General features: G+C 37.0%; 1 protein-coding gene across 1 annotated transcript in view; it reads left to right on the top strand.

The window, feature by feature from the left end:
- The window catches only part of ABCA12 (ATP binding cassette subfamily A member 12), a 239,402-nt gene that overhangs the window by 143,531 nt on the left and 76,288 nt on the right, over nucleotides 1-19,583 (top strand). Inside the window, exons 16-23 of the mRNA XM_069075204.1 lie at nucleotides 1,028-1,192; nucleotides 3,480-3,693; nucleotides 3,965-4,104; nucleotides 6,361-6,480; nucleotides 10,570-10,660; nucleotides 13,884-14,063; nucleotides 15,292-15,607; nucleotides 18,469-18,583. Of these exons, the coding sequence (XP_068931305.1) occupies nucleotides 1,028-1,192; nucleotides 3,480-3,693; nucleotides 3,965-4,104; nucleotides 6,361-6,480; nucleotides 10,570-10,660; nucleotides 13,884-14,063; nucleotides 15,292-15,607; nucleotides 18,469-18,583 (1,341 nt within the window). The remainder of the gene's footprint in view (nucleotides 1-1,027; nucleotides 1,193-3,479; nucleotides 3,694-3,964; nucleotides 4,105-6,360; nucleotides 6,481-10,569; nucleotides 10,661-13,883; nucleotides 14,064-15,291; nucleotides 15,608-18,468; nucleotides 18,584-19,583) is intronic.

Consider the following 19,583-nt stretch of genomic DNA (forward strand, 5'->3'; position numbering starts at 1 on the left):
AGAGAGAGAGAGAGAGAGAGAGAGAGAGAGAGAGAGAGAGAGAGAGAAAGGAGAGGAAAGAGAGGGGAAGGAGGCAGCAAAAAAATGGGTTCTTGAAAATAGTAGGAATTTATAAGCCTAAACCTGATGGACTGTTTTAGAAGCAATAGAAGACTGATAATGTTTTGGTTTCCTATTTCTAATGATTTATAGCTGAAAACATTTTGTACAAAACACAGTCTAAGACACATAGGAAGCAAAGCTGTTTTCTTCATTCCATCATATTTATTTCATTCCCTTACATTTCCATTTCCTTCTATGCAATGTTCCTGCAGAGCAGAAACCAGATATAGTGTTTCTTGTGGGAATCCAGTAATTAAACCTCTCTCTAATTTTCTAGCAGATAAAGTCTGGCTAAGGTGTTAATCACATTCCTATGGGAAAATTCCAGTGTTGGACTGATGACTATGTGTTTGGCAAATGGAGGATCACTATTTAATGCTTCAAAGATACTGACAAGGAAAGAAAAATTAGCCTCTGGTTTAAAAAAAAAGAATTTATTCATATCAACCTAGAAACTCATAATGTTTCATTTGAAGGTGGGGATCAGTAGTGAAATAGATTGATTGACTATGGTTTAGAAAAATTATGTAGGAACCAATAGTCAACATTCCAGGATAACTATGGTTTCTCTTATTTAAATATAAATAATAGTAGAGTTTGGCCAGTTTATAGTAGAGTATGTTAGAGCTGATTTTAATTATCTGATCACCTATTAAAAAGCCCAAACTAATACCGGTGACCTAGGAATCTGCCAGTTATAAAACATAGTTCACTTTCCCAAATTTCTTTTAGTACCATACTAACAAAATGGTAGGAAAATGTCTGAATGAGATGAATTGGGTAGATTAGTTGAAGTATCCAAGATTTTCTGCTTTCTTGGTGTACAATGCGGAATTATGGATTACAGGGTAGACGGTGAATGATGTAACTGGCCAGCACTTTATAGACTTTTTCAAATAATTTGTTTTGCTTCCATTTTTGTTAGGTATTTTTCCCTAGGGAAGATCAAGAGCCAGTAGAAAAGGTGATAGACCTCTTCATAAAACTGAAAGACTTTCTCAATCAGATGGTAACTGGCACCCGCCCACTCCTTGACAAAATGAGGTCACTGAAACAAATACACCTGTCCCGAAGTGTACCGTTATCACAGGTATGAATAGGACTCATAATGGTCTCTCTGTAAAATCTCTTTAGGAATATTTCCAGTGATGTACTGGTAAGTATTTAATAAATGTCTTCCTGGTAGAAAATATTCTCCTCACACATTTTTCCATTTAATCTGAATTATTAACCTTTTTCTCCATCACTTCCTTAAATCTAGACAATCAACAAAACAATAAAATCAAGCCCTGATTTGTCCTGTTTGCTGATTCCTGAGATTTAGATACTCATGCTGGCAGTTTAACAATTGTTTCTCGTAAACAAGTTCTAGCTGACTCCAGTGTATCACTGGATATTATCCACTGAGCTACAGGCAGCATCTGCTGTATATAATGAGATAAAATCTCCCCATAGTTATGAAGTAGAAATAGTGTACAGAGAGCTGGGACTGAAGTCAGGAAGACCTGATTTCTAATCCAGCCTGCACTTACTAGCTATGTGACCATTGGCAAGACACTTAACCTGTCTACCTCAATTTCTTCAACTGTAAAATGGGGAAAATCACAATTCCTACCTCACAGAGTTGTGAAAATGAAATATTTTTATATATGTATACTATATGTGTGTGTGTATGAAATATCTGTAGAGTACTTAGCACAATGCCCGGTACGTAATAGGTACTTAAAATGCTTGTCCTATTCCTTTTACCAATAACCCTGAAGAGTTAGATTTTCTTACTTGACTAACTCTTGACTGTTCACACAGAAACCTAAATTGGTGACTACTAACATTGATATTTGCATCTCAGATGTGTGATGGAAAGAAATATAGCAGCAAAGAAAGGAACCAGACACATATGCCTACATATACACAATGTGGTGTATACATATTTACAAAACTCAAAACTTTATGTAAACATGAGTTATAGTTTTTGTTCCTGCTGTTTGGTCTGGACCTGTGATTTCATTGACACAGGGAACCACTGCAAAGAAAATTTCCTTTACAAATGTTGATGGACAATTATTTATAACTCATAGTTTGAAAGAATTGCCTGCAGATAAGAGATTAAGAGGTCACAATGCCAGTGAAATGTCCCAGACAAGCCTGAGATTTAGTTCTTCCTATTTCTGAGTTCCACTATACCACACTGTCTCTTTATGGTTATTTTTCATCCTGTCCTCATATTTTTGGTGAAGTTCAGATTAAAATTGTCCTAGGGCAAGTCATTATCCAACTGTTATTTTTTTTAACACTTAATGTTCTTTGAACTATTCTCCTGGTAGATAAAATGCTTTTTATAATTGAATAAAAGCATTGAGGTGCTAGTTATTCTTCTGCAGAACATAGCAAGCTTCTGATATTGATTTCTTGCCTCCAAGGCGTGTCTTGCTAGGTATTCAGTAGGTGCTAAATTTTTTTGTAACTGACAGTGAAGTGTTGAACAGTATCGACTATTTCCATGTATAACTCGCATTAATAAATAAGTCCAAACCTTTTTTGGGGGGGAGGGGTAACGTAGGGCAATTTGGGGTTAAGTGACTTGCACAAGGTCGCAAGGCTAGTTTGTGTGTTTGTGTGTGTGTTAAATGTCTGAGGCCAGATTTGAACTCAGGTCCTCCTGACTCCAGGGCCAGTGCACTATTCACTGTGCCACCTAGCTGCCCCAAGTCCAAACTTCTTGAAGAGAATCCCCTTCTCTAATTTCTGGTGGTAATAACCTAGTCCTGAACTGCCATCATAACCGCACCCCCCCCCCCATTTATCAATAAATCCATGTGATTCAACCATTTGTCTGATACTTTTGTCAACGTTTTGCTGGTTGAGTCCATGTGGATATATGTAGCCCACGGAAGGCCTTTTGAAACTTAACTGTTTCAAAGGTTTCATCTGGTTGAAAACCTTATTCAGTTACTTTCAGTAAATCCAAAGCCATGTACCTATCTTGAAGGGCATCTAGGGGACACAGTGCATAGGGCTCTGGATTTGCAGTCAAGAAACCTGAGATCAAATCCTGCTTCAGACATTGACTAGTGGTATGATTGTGGGTAGTCATCAGTTTCCTTATTGTTAAACTGCAGATAGCAGTAGCAGCTACCTGACAGGGCTATTGTGAGGATTAAATGAGATATCATGTACATTACTTTGCAAACCTTAAAACACTTTCTAAATTCTAACTATTGTTATTTTCCTTATTTTAATTTGTCTGTATTATTGTCATTATTATATGAAACTCATCAAAATCTGGGGAGCTGAGTTTTTTTTTGTTGTTAATGCAGCTAGGCTTTTTTTTCAAGTGATTTATTTTAATTAATATGCCACTGTTTTTTCTCCCACAGGCAATATATAGGAACCATCATATTAACGGCCCTGAAGGATCATTCAGCACCATCTCCCAAGCTCTGTGCTCTCAAGGAATCACCACCGACTACTTAACAGCCATGCTGCCCTCATCACAGAAGCCCAAAGGGGGCAACCACACCAGAGACCCTTTGACCTACAACTTGAGTAAAAACCAAATTGCTTTAAAATATGGAATTCCTCTGAATTCAAGTAAGTAGACTTGAAATGAGCACCCCAAAATGCCATTTTCAAAGAGATTCATTAGTTTAGGGTTTCTCAGCTGTTTCAAAGTGGGTTTTACTTTCATCATTGTAAATAGTAGCCAAGTAAATCATGCAGCAGAAAAGAACCATTTCCCCCCTAAAATGCAAACATCAAATTTTTGATGCTTTACGTTCATTGTAGTACTCTGGGTCAATTTCTGATCAAGAAATCATTTAAAGCCCATCCATTTAATTATGTAATCTCTTTCTTCTTGCAGCACCATTTTGCTTCAACCTTTATAAAGACATCGTTAACATGCCTGCTGGACCTGTAATTTGGGCTTTCTTAAAACCACTGTTATTGGGGAAGATTATGTATGCACCATATACCACAACCACAAAGGCGATTATGGAAAAGGTTTGGACGTGCACCTACGTGGTGTTGTTATTTGTGATAGGATGAATTTGTAAATCAATTTGTAAACCGAGACCATTAAGAGTTACTCCAATATACTCCTAATTCTTCATATACTATATATGATGCCTTGAGAATCACAAGAATAATTTCTATCACCAACTCTGCCTGTGGAAAATCAGTATAATTAATCCTTTGAAAAGATATAAATCCTGCTAAATAACTACCATTGTCAAAATGAAGTTATTACAAGTGAAAAGACATCAAAATGTTCAACAAATTGAGAGGCAGAAAATTTGTCTATCGCCCTTACTTAATGCAAAAGCAGAATGAGAGAAGTGGGCATTATAATGACAATAAAATAATAAAAAACAAAAATAATAGCCTTTATGATGATATAGAATATATAATAGCTAGCACTTTAAAATTTGCAAAGTACACATTATATATGTTATTTCATTTGATTCTCACTGAAACTCTGTGAGGTGGGTGCTATTATTATCCCAATTTTACAGATGAGGAAACTAAGACTGAGAAACTAAAAATGACTCACCCAGGGTCACGTGGCTAAATATGTGTCTAAGGGAGGACTTGGATTCAGGACTTCCTGATTTTAAGTCTAGCCTCTATATTGCCTCTAAAGCTAGTTTGGCATAAATGCTTCCTACATTACAGAATCTTCATTTCATATAAATTTCAAAGTAGTAAGAGACTTGGAAACTATCTAATACAATCCCATCCTTTTTATAGGAAATAGAGGCCCAGCACAATGAAGGGACTTGACCAAGTACATAGATAAAATTATAAAGCAGAGATGTTAGATTCTCCTCTGGGAGGCTGAAAACCACCTGTGTGTAGCCTAAATCAGATGAAAATGAAATTGGGAAATGTTTAACAAAATAAATAAAATTATAATACAACATAAATAATGTTAATTTGTGGTTTTCTAAGACAACAGCTTGCCTGCAGGAATCTGTTTCTATTTGAATTTGACTCCACTGCTATAATTAGGAGAGCCAGGAATTGAACCAGGGTCCTCAGGATCCAGCCCTTCCCCACTGAATTGCTTCCGAATTTCAAAAATTGGTTCCTTATGTTAACAAATGAATCAACATATAGATTTGAAGAAATGGAAGATAAGAGGTCAGGGAAGAGAAGAAGAAAGAACCAATGGAACACCTCTACCCAATTCCAAAAATTATGGCATTTTAAATGCATTTAAGTTACATTTAAGATTTGGATGCATTTAAGTTATTTATTTTTTATTTTACTACTTAATATATAGTATATTATTTATTATATATCATAATATATTTTAATTATATTATACAAATATAAAATATATTTAATTATATTATTATATATTATATTTAATATATAGCATTTATAAGCCACATTATTTCCAATGTGTGACGTGCTAAACTTATGCTTTTCAAAAAGAAAAACACCTGAATGTCCCTAAACTAACAACTATCCACAAAAAGTTCTCTGTTGTATCTAAGTAATCTTTCTTTAGACATATGTAGAAATTTTTTGAGGACCACTTGTTTCTGAAATACTTCTAGATTATCATAAGGGAGTTTATGATTTACAAAGAATCCTAAAGTAATATGATGTCTACTTTCTACACTGGAAATAACAGTATGTTTATTAAATCCCCAGAAAAGACATTTAAACATCATTCACCATGCTAGTGCATGAAAAAGAAAACGTTTAGGAAAAGTTCTTGCTATTTTGGAGTCTGAGGTCCTAGGTTTGAATCCTAGATGAAATTCTAAACCAGACTGATCCTCTCTCATTGTTTCCTGATCTGTAAAGTGATGGAGCTGGACTAAGGTTAGAGGTCTCTTCTAGCTCTAAATACATTATTTTAAAAGTCCTAGGAATTTTTATGAATAACTCTTTGCTCATTTAAAGGACCCTAAAAATATTGATAATAAAGGAAATTATTTTCACTTTAATTTCACCTTCTTAATCAGGAGTTCTTAATCTTTTTGGTATCATAGTCCCCTTTGAAAGTCTGGTGAGACCTGTAGAACCCCTCTCAGAATACTGTTTTTAAATGCATAAAATAAAATGTATAGGATTACAGAGGAAACTATGTTGAGATATGATTTTCAAAATATTTTTTAAATAATTTTACAGACCCCACATTAAGAATAACTATTTTAAACTAATTTCCATAAAGGTCATTAATATATGCCTTATGCAGTGTAGGAAAGCCCTAACAGATTAATTTTTTTCTTCTTTTCTTTTTAGTCTAATGTAACTCTGAGACAACTGGCAGAATTGAGAGAAAAATCCCAAGAGTGGATGGATAAATCACCACTGTTCATGAATTCTTTCCATCTGTTAAACCAAACAATCCCAATGCTTCAGGTACTCTTGTATGGTTCTGTCATCCATCTTAATAAGTTTGACAGCTATTTGAGATGTTCATTATTATTATTATGTGAACAAGTAGATGATACCTAGGCAAAACTTACAATTTATAAACTATACCAGACAGATTAAAATTGGCAGATTAAAAAAACCACAGAATCTGAGAGTTAGGAACAAACTCAAAGGTCATCCATGCTACCCAGAGGGCACAGGAATCTTCTCTATGCCATAGCTAACAAATGGTCATCCAGCCAGAGGAGGAGTAATCAACTACTTCCTAAGGAAGCCAATTTCCCTTTGGAACCCTTCTAATTGTTAGAAAATATTTATTTAAAAGGGTCCCTAAAATTCACCTCTCTTCAGTATCTCCCTATTATCCCTATTAATTCTGGTAGTCAATATGGGGCCACTGTAAGGATCCTGAAAGCTCAAGATCTGTGTTGCTAAAACATAGATTTTAACACTAATTTTTTCTTTTCTTTTTTTTTTTAAGCAACTGGGGTTAAGTAACTTGCTCAAGGTTACACAGCCAGGTGTTTCTGGGTTGGTGCTAAGTGTCTGAGCCTGGATTTGACCCCCACGTCATCCCGACACTGGAGCCGGTGCTCTTACTCACTGTGCTACCTGGCCGCCCCAACACTAATTGTTTCTTGTAATCAACATCTTAGTAAGAAATAGTAGTTTCTTACTATAATTCCCCAGTAATAGTAATGACTTACCTTGCAAGATATGTAGGAGAAAAAAGCAGCCAATATCTACTTACAGTTAGAAAATGCTATGTAAGTCAAGTCAAAAGCATTTATTAAGCACTTACTATGTTCCAGGCATCATACTAAACAGTAGGAACAGATCAATAAGATCAATAAAACTGGCCTTCAAGGACCTTACTTTCTAAAGGGGGAAGACAGTATATAAAAGGAAATAAGAAGGGGGGGGGGGGGAGTAGGGAGGACATAATGGAAGAAAGAAGTACAGAGAGTCAGAAGTAAAGCCCAGAGAAGGATGAAGGAGTGAACACGGTTGGGCTGGACACTTTCCTTAAATTAGAAATTTGGGGAGGAGCTTGACCAATCAGAGGAAGAGTCATGAATTTGGAGTGACTTTCCAGGGTGAGAATCCTTAAAGAATGTTATATTTTTGGTTTTTATCCTGCCCCCCAAATTGTGTTTTCCTGTTGCAACTAAAGGAAAGCTTTCGACATCATTAAGCTAGCAGCAACCTGAAAACCAGCCGTGACTTTTTGGACTATCTCAGGTTGTTATTATGTGCAAGGTAGTAGAATTTGGCATGAAAGCCAAGCATACTTTTCCACTTTTATTCTCATGGGTTATACAGCCTCTGGGTTCTCAGTTAACATTTTTGGACTTATATAATGAAAACCCAGTTTTCCTAGGAAGAAGATTAACTAGTTTTCTATGGTAAGCCCACTCTCACACTCTCAATGATGGAAGACTCACCAGGGGCCATCTGATCTAACCTATACTTGATAAGGAATTCCCGCATTTTACATCTCCAAAAAGCAATCATCTAATTTTATCTCAAAGAACTCCAGTGGTTTCTTATTCAACTTTTCTTAGTCAAATTGGCAATGGACATATTCTACTGACAAGCTGCTTCATAGAAGACATGCTACAACCATGTTCATCCAAGAATTACTAATAGAAAAAAACTATTACTATACTCTAGACCAAAATAAATCATTTATTTAAATATCTATTTTCACTTCCTGAGAGAATAAGAATAGTTCTACTGGGTCCAGGCTCTAGAGTAATACCTTATGACTTATTCTATTTCTATAGAATATGAATGTTAGGAAAATAGAAACCATTTCTCTTTTGATAGCTTGATAGATTCTTATAATGCCAGGAGGTATGAGACACAAGAGAAGCCAGCAGTACATTTCTAAAACCTTCCCCAAGCAAGTCCTGAAAACTCCCATGAGGCAGCCTGTTTGGGTTTCTACCTCTGTGTGCTGTATTCTGATTAGTACAGAAGGAAACCATTTTTATCACTACTTCTTGTTGGAATCTCAAGCCAGACTTAAGTCCCATTGTGACACACATATAATTAGTTTTGTAACCTTTTAAAAAATAAAACTTGCAAAGAAAATAGCTAGATACAGCAACTAGTACAATATTGCCCACAGAGATGCTTCGCACACACTGAGTCAGACTTTCCCTTCTGCATGAATGCATTCTAAGTAGAAAACCCTTCTGCCACTGTGGTAATATTAGCCATGCATACAGAGGAAATCCTATGCAGGTGCTCTCTGTACATATGGCCAACTGGATGCTATGGCACATTCATTCTGTTCCCAAATATGTACTTTGAGGATGTTATTTGATTCTTCTACCCATGAGCACAATAGAAACAAAACAAAACAAAATAATTTAGAGACAGAATTTTGTTCAATGAAAGAAGAGTATCCTAAGTCTAAGAAGTATCCCAAGTTAATGAGCTATGTCTCAGATACTGCGCTAAGCATTGGAGATATAAAAACAGGAGTGAAACGACCTCTGCCCTCAAGGAGTTTACTTTCTAATGGGGAGGCAACATGTATAGATACATAAAATAAATATTAAATGATTATAGGTGGAAAGGCAGTAGCAACTGGGGTATAGCCTACATGAAGCAATGTACCTCATTGGGTCACTTAAATTTTTTATGTGAATTAACAGGTGTCAGGAAAAAAAATAACAAAGGTGTTTGATCTCTAGTTTTCAATAAGATTGGACCATCTCCATAGAAGCAGATAGGCAAACTTCAATAATGGTATGCATGTATTCTAGTCACACCAGACCATCACTTTTCCCTTCTTTCATTTGTAAAAGTGTCTATTCAGAGAAGCCAAACTGTATTGCTTCTATGTTCTATATATTTTTTAAAATTCCAACTATTGTAATTTGGGGGTAACAGTCTTTTGATTTTATGAGTGATACACCATAGGCTCCTTCCCTTGCTGTGGCCAGTCGTTACAATATATTTTCTATCAAGAGTTTTGCCACTTTTTTGCATTGCTAATTGGTTTTTTACAATGAGTTTTAAAATATAAATACCCATCTGATTTTAGAGAGTGGTTATAAAAATATTCCCACTGACAATCAGTAATAGAGAAATAGAAGGTTTTCCAAAAAAAAAAAGATGATTTTCTCTAGTTATTACAATTACCTTTACTTATTCAGCCAGACATGATAAGTTTTTCAAAGCCAAGTAAATTTTTGTATTAACTAACCTGAATCGTGTCTTCTTAGACAGCAGAAATTTCTAGGTGTGAGAAAAGAGTTTCCAACTGTGATCCTTAGAATTAGATGTAAAAATTTGGGAGATTAACAGACACAAGCTAACTTCTAGAGCTTAAAAAACTGAAGTACTCAAAATTGAAACTCAGAAGTTATGGCCTTTGGCCAAATATATTGACTGTGTTGGTGAATAAACTGCAAGTCTAGTTAATCCAATAATCTCATCCATCTTCCATCTACTTAGCTACTATTTCCTAATAATTCCCTTAAACTCCAGCAGCTTTCTTCCTACATATTTCCTCACAATCATTTTAGAATTTATTTCTTTCTCCTCATTTCTCCATGGTCCTTCTTTATTTCACCCATTAGCAAGAAGGAAGAAGAGCAGTAGCTTTAAATGCTTATCTAAGCCTTTCTTAGGTCATTGCAATCCATTATTATTAGTCAAGCTCTACATACATATAGAAGAATTGCCCATTTCATCATACACACAAATTGTACCATTCATTATGTAGAGAGTAGAGAAAGGTTGAAGTGAATAAAATTCCCAAGTCTTGTATGTCATAATGATATTTAGCAACATTGGGATGCCATCCAATAAATGGTGCCTACCTTCTGAAGTTTGCTTCCTTATAGGACTAATTAAACAAAGACCCAACTCTTCATTACCAGCAGCACGCACTATCTTCCTTTGTCAGGGATTTGAATGTAAGCCTTTGTAAGATGATGCATTGGTAATGCACAATAGCTGTTAACGCCTCTTACTGTGGGTATTATTAGGAAGACAATGATTAAACTTGTTTTGTTCTTGCATTTAAACTAATTCTCTATTATTATTGTTTGTTAGAATACTCTGAGGAACCCCTTTGTGCAAGTTTTTGTAAAATTCTCTGTGGGACTTGATGCTGTTGAGCTCCTGAAACAGATAAATGAGCTGGGTAAGTCACTGTTAGATTATGCGGTTTCATGGGACCTTTTATTCCCAGATCCTGTCAGGAAAAAAAAAATGCTCTCCTAGACCAGAACTTTTTTCTGTTTTGTATTCGGTACTGTTTCTTGCTAGGTTGTGGTTATTCCATTACTCTAAGGGAAATAAATCCTCTGCCACATTTTCTATCCCCTGCCTCCTCAGTCAGGTGTACACTTACTTAAAGTTGTTCAGCCATTTCTCAGTTATGTCTGATTCTTCATGACCCTATTTGGGGTGTTCTTGGTAAAGATACTGGAGTGGTTTTGCCATTTCCTTCTCCAACTCATTTTACAGATGAGGAAACTGAGGCAAACGGGATTAAGTGACTTGCAAAGGATCACGTAACTAGTACATGTCTGAGGCCAAATTTGAACTCAGAAAAAAGAATCTTCCTGACTCCAGGCCCAGCATTCTTCCCTCTGGGCCACCTAACTGCTACACACTTTATTTACAAGGGGTGCCAAACTCTTCTTTGATGATTAACTTCTCAGACAGTTAACCTTTCTCTTTATGGATGACACAAAGCACTCAGAAATAAAAGTAATCCAAAATAAACCATGCAAATGAAGTTTCCCCTTTAACTGACCACAGACAGCTTTCAAGTTCCTAATATAAAGCATTGTTTTTCATTATATCCAGTTCTTAACACAAAGCAAGTTCTTAATATCAATGCACACTGACATCATGATAAGTGTCTGGCTGTGGATGAGGATAAAATAATTCATTAGTAACCACTGACTTTTAACATTTTATGCCCACTGTTGAGCCAAACTGTGCATCAGGCATGAGTAGCAAGACAAAGGTGATGGATTGTCTCAGAATGTAAATAAACCAATAGCTGGTGAGGCAGGCATGGGTTCTTCTCTTTCAAGGTCATTTAAAAGGATGTGTGAAGAGGATGAAAAGGAGCAGAGAGAACTTAGGTATTCCCTCTGCCACATCCCCACCTTCAACCCAGAGGATGCAAGTCATCTCATTCAGTCTGTGTCTGATGTGCTGTTGCTATGCAACCCCTGGACGAAGAGCATCGATATTAGGAAGAGGTGGAGTGAAAGAAAACCCGTCCTCATGCTAGGTAGTAGCCCTGTCTGGGGGCTGCTTCACTGGGGATATAGGCTACACACCATTAGGAAGGAACCATGCCTATGTTGAGCCTCCAAATAAGCTCTAGGTTCCAGGATATTCATGATGCCCAATACCTGTTTATAGGAGAGTCAGTAATAAAAGATTTTCTGTCTCAAAAGAAATCACTTAAACTATCATTTCGGCTAAGAAATAGTTTGAGTCAAGGATAAAGGATAGTCAAAGGATCAAGGATAAAATAATTTTCAGTTCTGAAAATTTTGGAAGCATGTAGAGGTAAGGTTGAAAGGTTTAAAATATGAGGCGGATGATATTCTAACTTTGATACTGATGGTCATAAAATTATTAGGTAACTTAAAGTTTGTCTTGGTAAGATCAAAGAGAAATTTTTCCGTTTGGAATGGAGTGGGGGTCAGGAGAAATGTGCTGTTCTCCATTTCTCCCCATTGTATTTTAAATTCCAATTAAAGATCAGTCAAAATTGCATTAGATTGCATTGTATTGATTTCCTATGGCCACTGGAGGCCACTGTTCAACCATAATTTTCCCCCTCCCCCACCATTTTCCACAACAAAAGCCATTCACTTTAAATTCTAGAGCAAAATGCTTGCCAGTAGTTGACTTCTTTAGCAAATTTAATTTTGCTTTAAAAGATTTTGGGGGACATTTGGCTAGTTAAGAAGAATTAATAATGTTTAGTATATTTTTATTCATGACGATCGAGTCCGGAAGTGAAAATTCAATCGACCATAATGTTATATTCATGTTTGTTTTTATATAAATTGTTCATAACAACAGATTATATTATATGGAAACCACAAAATCAAAGAAACATTCTCATCCTTTTTTTTCATGGTGGAGTAGTTGTCTAAAACATCCATTCATCCATTCCCTCCACCTATCCACTCACTGTATCAGGTTCCATAAGTTCTAGGCTGCTTGATCTAGATTACTATCAAAGTAACTCACATAACTCTCAAATAATTTAATTATATATGCATATATATATATATATATGTGTGTGTGTGTGTGTGCTTTTCTTTAAGAAATGTTTCCATAGCCTGTTTCATTTGCTGATCACTGTTATTCTCATATTCCAGCTATAATTTCCTTTGCTCAGTTTTGCTCTATGCTTCCATATGCCACCTGTTTAGCCAATTCTAAATTGATCCTTCATCTCCTATTTTGTCATTCTCTCTCTAGCAACTTATAGATAATAATAGTAGTTAACATTTGTTTAGCACCTTAAGGTTTGCAATGGATTTTTCATATGTAATCTCATTTAATCCTCATAAAAAATCCTGGGAGGTACGTGCTATTATTTTTATTTTTTATTACTTTTATTTTACAAATGAGGAGATTGAGATACTGAGAGGTTAAGTGATTTCCCAGGGGCACATAGGTAATAAGTGCCTGTCTGAGGCAGGATTTGAATTTAGGACTTCCTGCATTTAAGTTTTGTGCTCTATACACTACCCCAGCTCACTGTACTTCCCTGTCTTGTGAGGGTTTGGTGGGAAGGAAGAGAGACACTCAAGGTTGTAGGGATAGGAAATAGTAAAAAGACCTGTGATCTGACTGATATAGGGAGCTAGATGCTCTCCACCCCATCTCCTCACCTTACAGATAAGGAAACTGAGGCCCAGAAAAGTTGTGACTCTCCCAAGGTCACATGGCCAGAAGTGGCAGAACCAAGATTTTAAACCTGTGTCCTCAGTTCCAAATCTAATGTTCTCTCTATCGTATTGTACTGCATCACTGTGCCAATTAACTTCTTGATCTTTGTTCACTATTCAAGATACCGTAGCATGTAAGTTTTTTAGTTGTCTTTAACCTGATCTTGGCATGATGTTACTTTTAAAGTCAACTGGATGAAAAGTCTCTTTGTTGAATATTTGTGTTATAGAATAAATTTTGCCTGATGTGCTTCTTTGAATTTTTCCCTATTAAAGCACATTTCCTCCATGTCTTCAATTTTCTAGTGCTTCCTTTTATGTATTACATTTAGTGGCAAATCAGTGCTTTTGATGCATCATTATGAGAATCAGGATGGTGATGTTTTCTTTTTCTTCCCTCCTGTTGGCTTTTGTTTTGCTTCACTTCTCCAGATATTCTAAGGCTAAAATTACAGAACAACATTGGCATCATTGATCAGCTTAATACACTGTCTGCCCTGACAGTCAACATTTCCTCCTGTGTATTATATGATCGCATTCAGCCAGCAAAAACTATAGCTGAAATGGAGATGGAAGCACAAAGACTGTACAAGAACAATGAACTTTTTGGAAGTAAGTTTGACTCTGCTTTTGTTTGAAACGTCCATTGGAAACACACAGATTCATCCCAATCAAATTCTCAAGGTGTTTTCCATGTTCTCCATGCCTGAAACCTCAGGCAACTGAAAAGCACAGCCTCTTTCACAAAAATTCCACCTTCACCCCTGGCACAGTTATAGCCAAAGGAGCCATATCTATAGTCAAAAGAGGAGACAAATAATTTTATTTTTGGTTTGTTTTTTTGTTTGTTTGTTTTGTTTTGTTTTTTCTTTTTGGAGGTCAATTGGGGTTGTGACTTGCCCAAGGTCACACGGCTAGTTTTTGTGTTAAGTGTCTGAGACCATATTTGAACTCAGGTCCTCCTGACTCCAGGGCAGGTGTTCTATTCACTGCACCACCTAGCCACCCCCTAGGAAACAAATCTTTTACAATCATGCAAGTCCAGTGAGATGAAAGAAAGGCAAAATGTTTGAGTTGACAGGATCTCTGGGGGACACATATACCTGAAAACCTCAGTATACTCTCTGCAGCATATCTGAATAGTATTCATTCAGCTTTTACTTGAAACCCCTTGATGAGGGAGAGTTCATTGCCCTTGATCCTTATGTCTATGCACGTGTTTATCTGTTCTGTGTGTGTTGTGTCCTGGTAAGGGAGAGGGAGTCTTGTGCAATTGGGCTGTTCTATTGAACTGCTTGAGATTGTAGGGATGAGATTTCATTGATGTTGGTAGTTCCTGCAAAAGGACCATGCTGCAAACCCAGATCTTCCTGGTTCTAAGGCTGCCTCTCTAGTCTCTATCCTATGCTATTTGAGGTTGTAAAGATGAAAGAAAATAGAAAGATCTGCTTGAGTTGAATCCATGTCACAAGGTCAGCAAAAGTGATGCCTATGACAGGACCTTCTGAGGCACCCTTTTCTCCTTTAGGACATGTTAATGCTAAGGTCACAAGATTGACAATTACATAATTTTATAGCATATTTATAGACAGTGGGTAATAGTTTTAACCTGCTTTTGAGTCTGTTATTTTTCAGAGCTTGAAACTTCATAAGTTACACCTTCATAAAAACTGCCATTTTCTCCCTTTCTTATAAATCAAGAGCCCTGGACTTCATGTCTTATCATTAACCCAGATGGGAAAATGTTTGACTGCTCTCTTACGGAGGCCTGCAAACTACTGAGAGTAACCTTAACCATGAAATGATTTTTACTTTTTTTCTTTCATCATTTTTATTTTAGGTGTTATTTTCAAGCTTCCTTCTAACAGAAGCAGGGAGAGAAAAGACAATCTTGAGGACGGTTCCCTTCCTCCGCTAATAGAATACACCATCCGAATGAGTCTGAAGACGGCGCAGACAACCAGCAGCCTCCGAAACAAGCTCTGGGCTCCCGGTCCACATAATTCTCCATCACAAAACCAGATCTATGGCAGAGCGTTTATCTACTTACAGGATAGCATTGAAAGAGCTATAATTGAACTGCAGACTGGGAGGAATTCCCAGGAAATAGCAGTTCAGGTTCAAGCAATTCCCTACCCCTGTTTCATGAAGGACAAGTGAGTCTCTATGCTTTAAGTTGCTTAATAAGGTGTAGCTTCTAGGAGCACCTTTCGGTGTCAGTTCAAATACAATCATTGGAATCAAATGCTTAGTATCATCAAATGTGATATTGTTGTCCAGTCATTTCAGTTGTGTCCGACTCTTTGTGACCCCTTGTAGGCTTTTCTGGAGTAGTTTGCCATTTCCTTCTCTGGCTCATTTTACAGATAAGGGAAATGATGAAAGCAGAGTTAAATGACTTGTACAGGGTTACACAGCTAGTAAGTGTCTGGGGCCAGATTTGAACTCAGAAAATGAGTCTTGCTGATTCCAGCCCTCCAAAGCGATCATCCCCCACCCTGAAGACATGCTCCATCATGACAATGCCTTGTCTTCACAATAAAAAGATCACTTGGAAGTGATCAGGGAGAAAGACCACTGGTATAAACAATAACCAACAGAGGTAAACTGAGGGTGACATCTTTATAATCCTTAGTTCTTTCTGAAAGTAAATGGGAATCCAAATGGAGAAACTGGAAAACAGAGAGAGGGGGAATCTTTGCCTGAATTGTTCCTTTGTGATAAGTGTTCTAAGAAGCATGCCAGTGTTCCAAGAAGAATCTGGGACGACTTTATGGAATAGTGCCTTTGCCAAGGACTCTTCCAACATCTTGAATGGCTTTGCAAACGAATTTTTTAAAATTAAAGATAACTTTTTTCAGGCAGTAAATTTTAATGTTCATTAAATCTGCCAGTCTGCTAGAACAAAATGACTCCTACTTCAATAACAGTTAAAAAAAAATGATACAGGAAGATGTGCTTCCAGCCCATCCACCTACACAGGAGTTTGAGGCATGGGAATATTACTCTAAAATAACAGAACTTGTTATTCAACGCAGAACTTGCAATTGTTACATCATTTGGGGCTGTTCTGTTTTTCTGTTGATGCCTCTCCTCCTCTCTCCTTCAGTCTCTCTCTGTCTCTCTGTCTCCCTCTGGATCCCTCCCTCCCCCCTCTCTCTCTCCCTCTCTCTTTCTCCCTCCTTCCCTTACTCCCTCCCTCTCTCTTAATCCCTCCCTCCCTCTCTCACTCTCTCTCTTCCTCCTCTCTGCTTCAAAAATTCTAGATGAGATGAGGTTGTAACCCTTTGTTGAACAATGATAAGGGAAGACAGATGAGAATTCTTTCTAGTGGGTTGTCAAGGTTAGTTGCTTCTTTTCTGTAGAGCAGCCAGGAGTAAGCTGTATGAACTGTGTGTGAACCTCAGTGGCCAGTGTGAATAGGAAAAAGATGTGAGGAATAGCTGTGGGATAAATGAAATTGGAATTCCCATCTGATTTCTCGCTCTTCCTCACTCATTCCTTCTCCTAGGATTGGGGTACATTCTTTGATTTCTAATACAGTTATAGCTGGCACCCTATCTGAGCATATCACTCAATCATTTGAATGAAAGAATATAGAGATTTCATTAGCAAATAAAAAGGGTAATAGAGGTGATTGTGATGGCAATCAGGAGTACCAGCGCTAACCCTGGGCAAACATCAGGAAGCAGGAAATTATACTCTGGGCAGTATTTCCATCCCCAAGAGAACTCTCATTGTACGTAAAAAACACATTAGTTGCATGATATTATCATGAGTAATGATGAGTTTAAAAGGCACACAAAAGCTTATTAGAATCTATGCCTTAGTTCCAAAAAATAAAAGGATAATAATGGTGGGGATGTCAGCCGCCATGACAGGCATATGGAGGATGTGTCCTGGGGGAAGGTAGCTCCTTTGGTCTTCCTCAGGCCGTAGCTGCACATGGGCAGGCCAGCCACCTTGCTGTACCATTGTCTCTGAAGACCTCTCACAGCGTTCCTCAAATTGTCCATAGAAATCCCAGTAAATGTTGTTGCCTAAATGTTTACCCTGGGATGTTCATGGTTATAAATTTCAATTGAGGCAGTATTGGCTAAATGCTTCTTCCTAAGAGTAGAAAATCATTCTTTTGATTATATGAATCATTTGGCAAGGTAAATACAATGCCATCCACTCTCTCTGTTCTGTTCAATTGTGTTTCAGCCAATGAGATCTTGATTCTTAACGATTACAAGTTAACTTTCTTACCAAAACTTATCAAAATCATTCTCCAAAGTATATCACTGCCTCTGTATGGAATCTCAAATTATACTGACAGCCTGAAAGCATGGAATTCAGAGGACCCCTTTGCAGATTAATTTTGCTTCATCAATATTAGATTAATAGAGACGAAGTTTGGAATAATGGATTGAGGATTGATCTGGAAGTAAGAAAAATGTGAATTCAAGTCCTCCTTTTGCCTCCACGCCATCCTTGATTGATTCTTTTTTCTTTTTGTGTGTGTGTATGGAGGTAGACAGGGTTGAGTGACTTGCCCAGGGTCACACAGCCAGTTAGTGTTTGAGGCAAAATTTGAACTCAGATCCTCCTGATGAAGGCCAGTGCTCTCTCTATTGTATCACCTTGCTGCCCTTCCTCAACCAATTCTTTAAGACTACCGGGCAATCCATCTGCATTCGAGACAAAGTTTCTGAAACAAGAGTTCCTGATATTGGTAGAATCATATATAAGTCTAGACTTAAAAAAAAATGGTGGGGTGCCTACGTGGTGCAGTGAATAGAGCACTGGCCCTGGAGTCAGGAGGACCTGAGTTCAAATTTGACACTGACTAGCCATGTGACCTTGGGCAAGTCACTTAACCCCAATTGCCCTAGCTTCCCTCCAAAAAAAAAAAGGTTACTCTTATTTTCAAACATGCATATGTTTTCAATGTGAGGGAAAAGATGTTTATGACATTATATTCTCCAACTCTGACATTATCCATTTTGATGAATGCTATGTTTTCTTCCCCCAGCTTTTTAACCAGTGTTTCCTACTCACTTCCTATCGTGCTTATGGTAGCCTGGGTTGTGTTTATAGCAGCCTTTGTGAAAAAACTTGTTTATGAGAAAGACCTGCGGCTCCATGAGGTAGGTTGAGAATTCTTACGGTACCCTAAAATTTCAAATAAGTTCATTTCTTATTAGAATGAATTGCTGTGATTTCGTTTAGATCAGCGTGAACATGAAAAGCTTAACCACACAGTTTGAATTAGCTCTAAGGGAAAACCTTTTGAGAATTATAATGAAAATGGATAAGCCTTTTCTACACAAACTTACAACCACTTGCTTTTCTCCCCCACCAAAAAAAGAATGCAAATCCCCTGATTTATTTATTAAATGACTACCATGTGCAAGGCTTTATGTTAAGCAAGGTGGATATAGACAAAAACAAAATAATCCATGCCATCAAGAAGCTTACATTCAGCTAGAAAGTATATAATACGAAAACCGAAAATAATATAAATGATAATTTGAAGAGGGAGAAAGCCCTACAAACTTGAGGAGAGGGGATATAAAATGTTCTTCATGGCTTTTTTGTACATAGCAATCTAAATAAATAAAAAGAGTAGCTGTTACTCAAGAGTATTCCATACAATGGGGGTAATGGAAGTCTGAATCGTAACTCCCAGGACTGGGGGATCATTAGCATAACAACCAAATGGAGGCCAGAAATAACTATTGGAACCACCTCTGCTTGTGTCTCCACATTGTATACAGTTTCTCCTCCAATATCTAGGAAATAATTGCTCATCTTAGAAATGCCTTTTCCATCAATCACTGCCTCTTTCCCCTACCCTATCCACACACCTGCTGCTGATGTTTCTAGGGACTTACATTGTATTCTAATCATCATCATGATATTTGGGGAATACTGGGTCATATTGTGTTTTCCTGTGTTTTTTTCACATGTAATGAATGAATGAAAAATATTTGTTAAACTTTTATTAAATAACAAAGTTCTGAGGATAGGATACATGAAAACTGAGATAATCTTTTTCCTCAAGGAGCTTTTATTCCAATAGAGAGAAAGTAGAAGGTTTTAGCTGAAAGTTGGTTGAAAAAGCCTAGTGATTTTTAGAGTGCCATG

This window comes from Petaurus breviceps, unplaced genomic scaffold (genome assembly GCF_028583685.1).
Source record: "Petaurus breviceps papuanus isolate PSGF00001 unplaced genomic scaffold, PetGlider_PUasm1.0 90903, whole genome shotgun sequence".
Taxonomy (NCBI): Eukaryota; Metazoa; Chordata; class Mammalia; order Diprotodontia; family Petauridae; genus Petaurus; species Petaurus breviceps.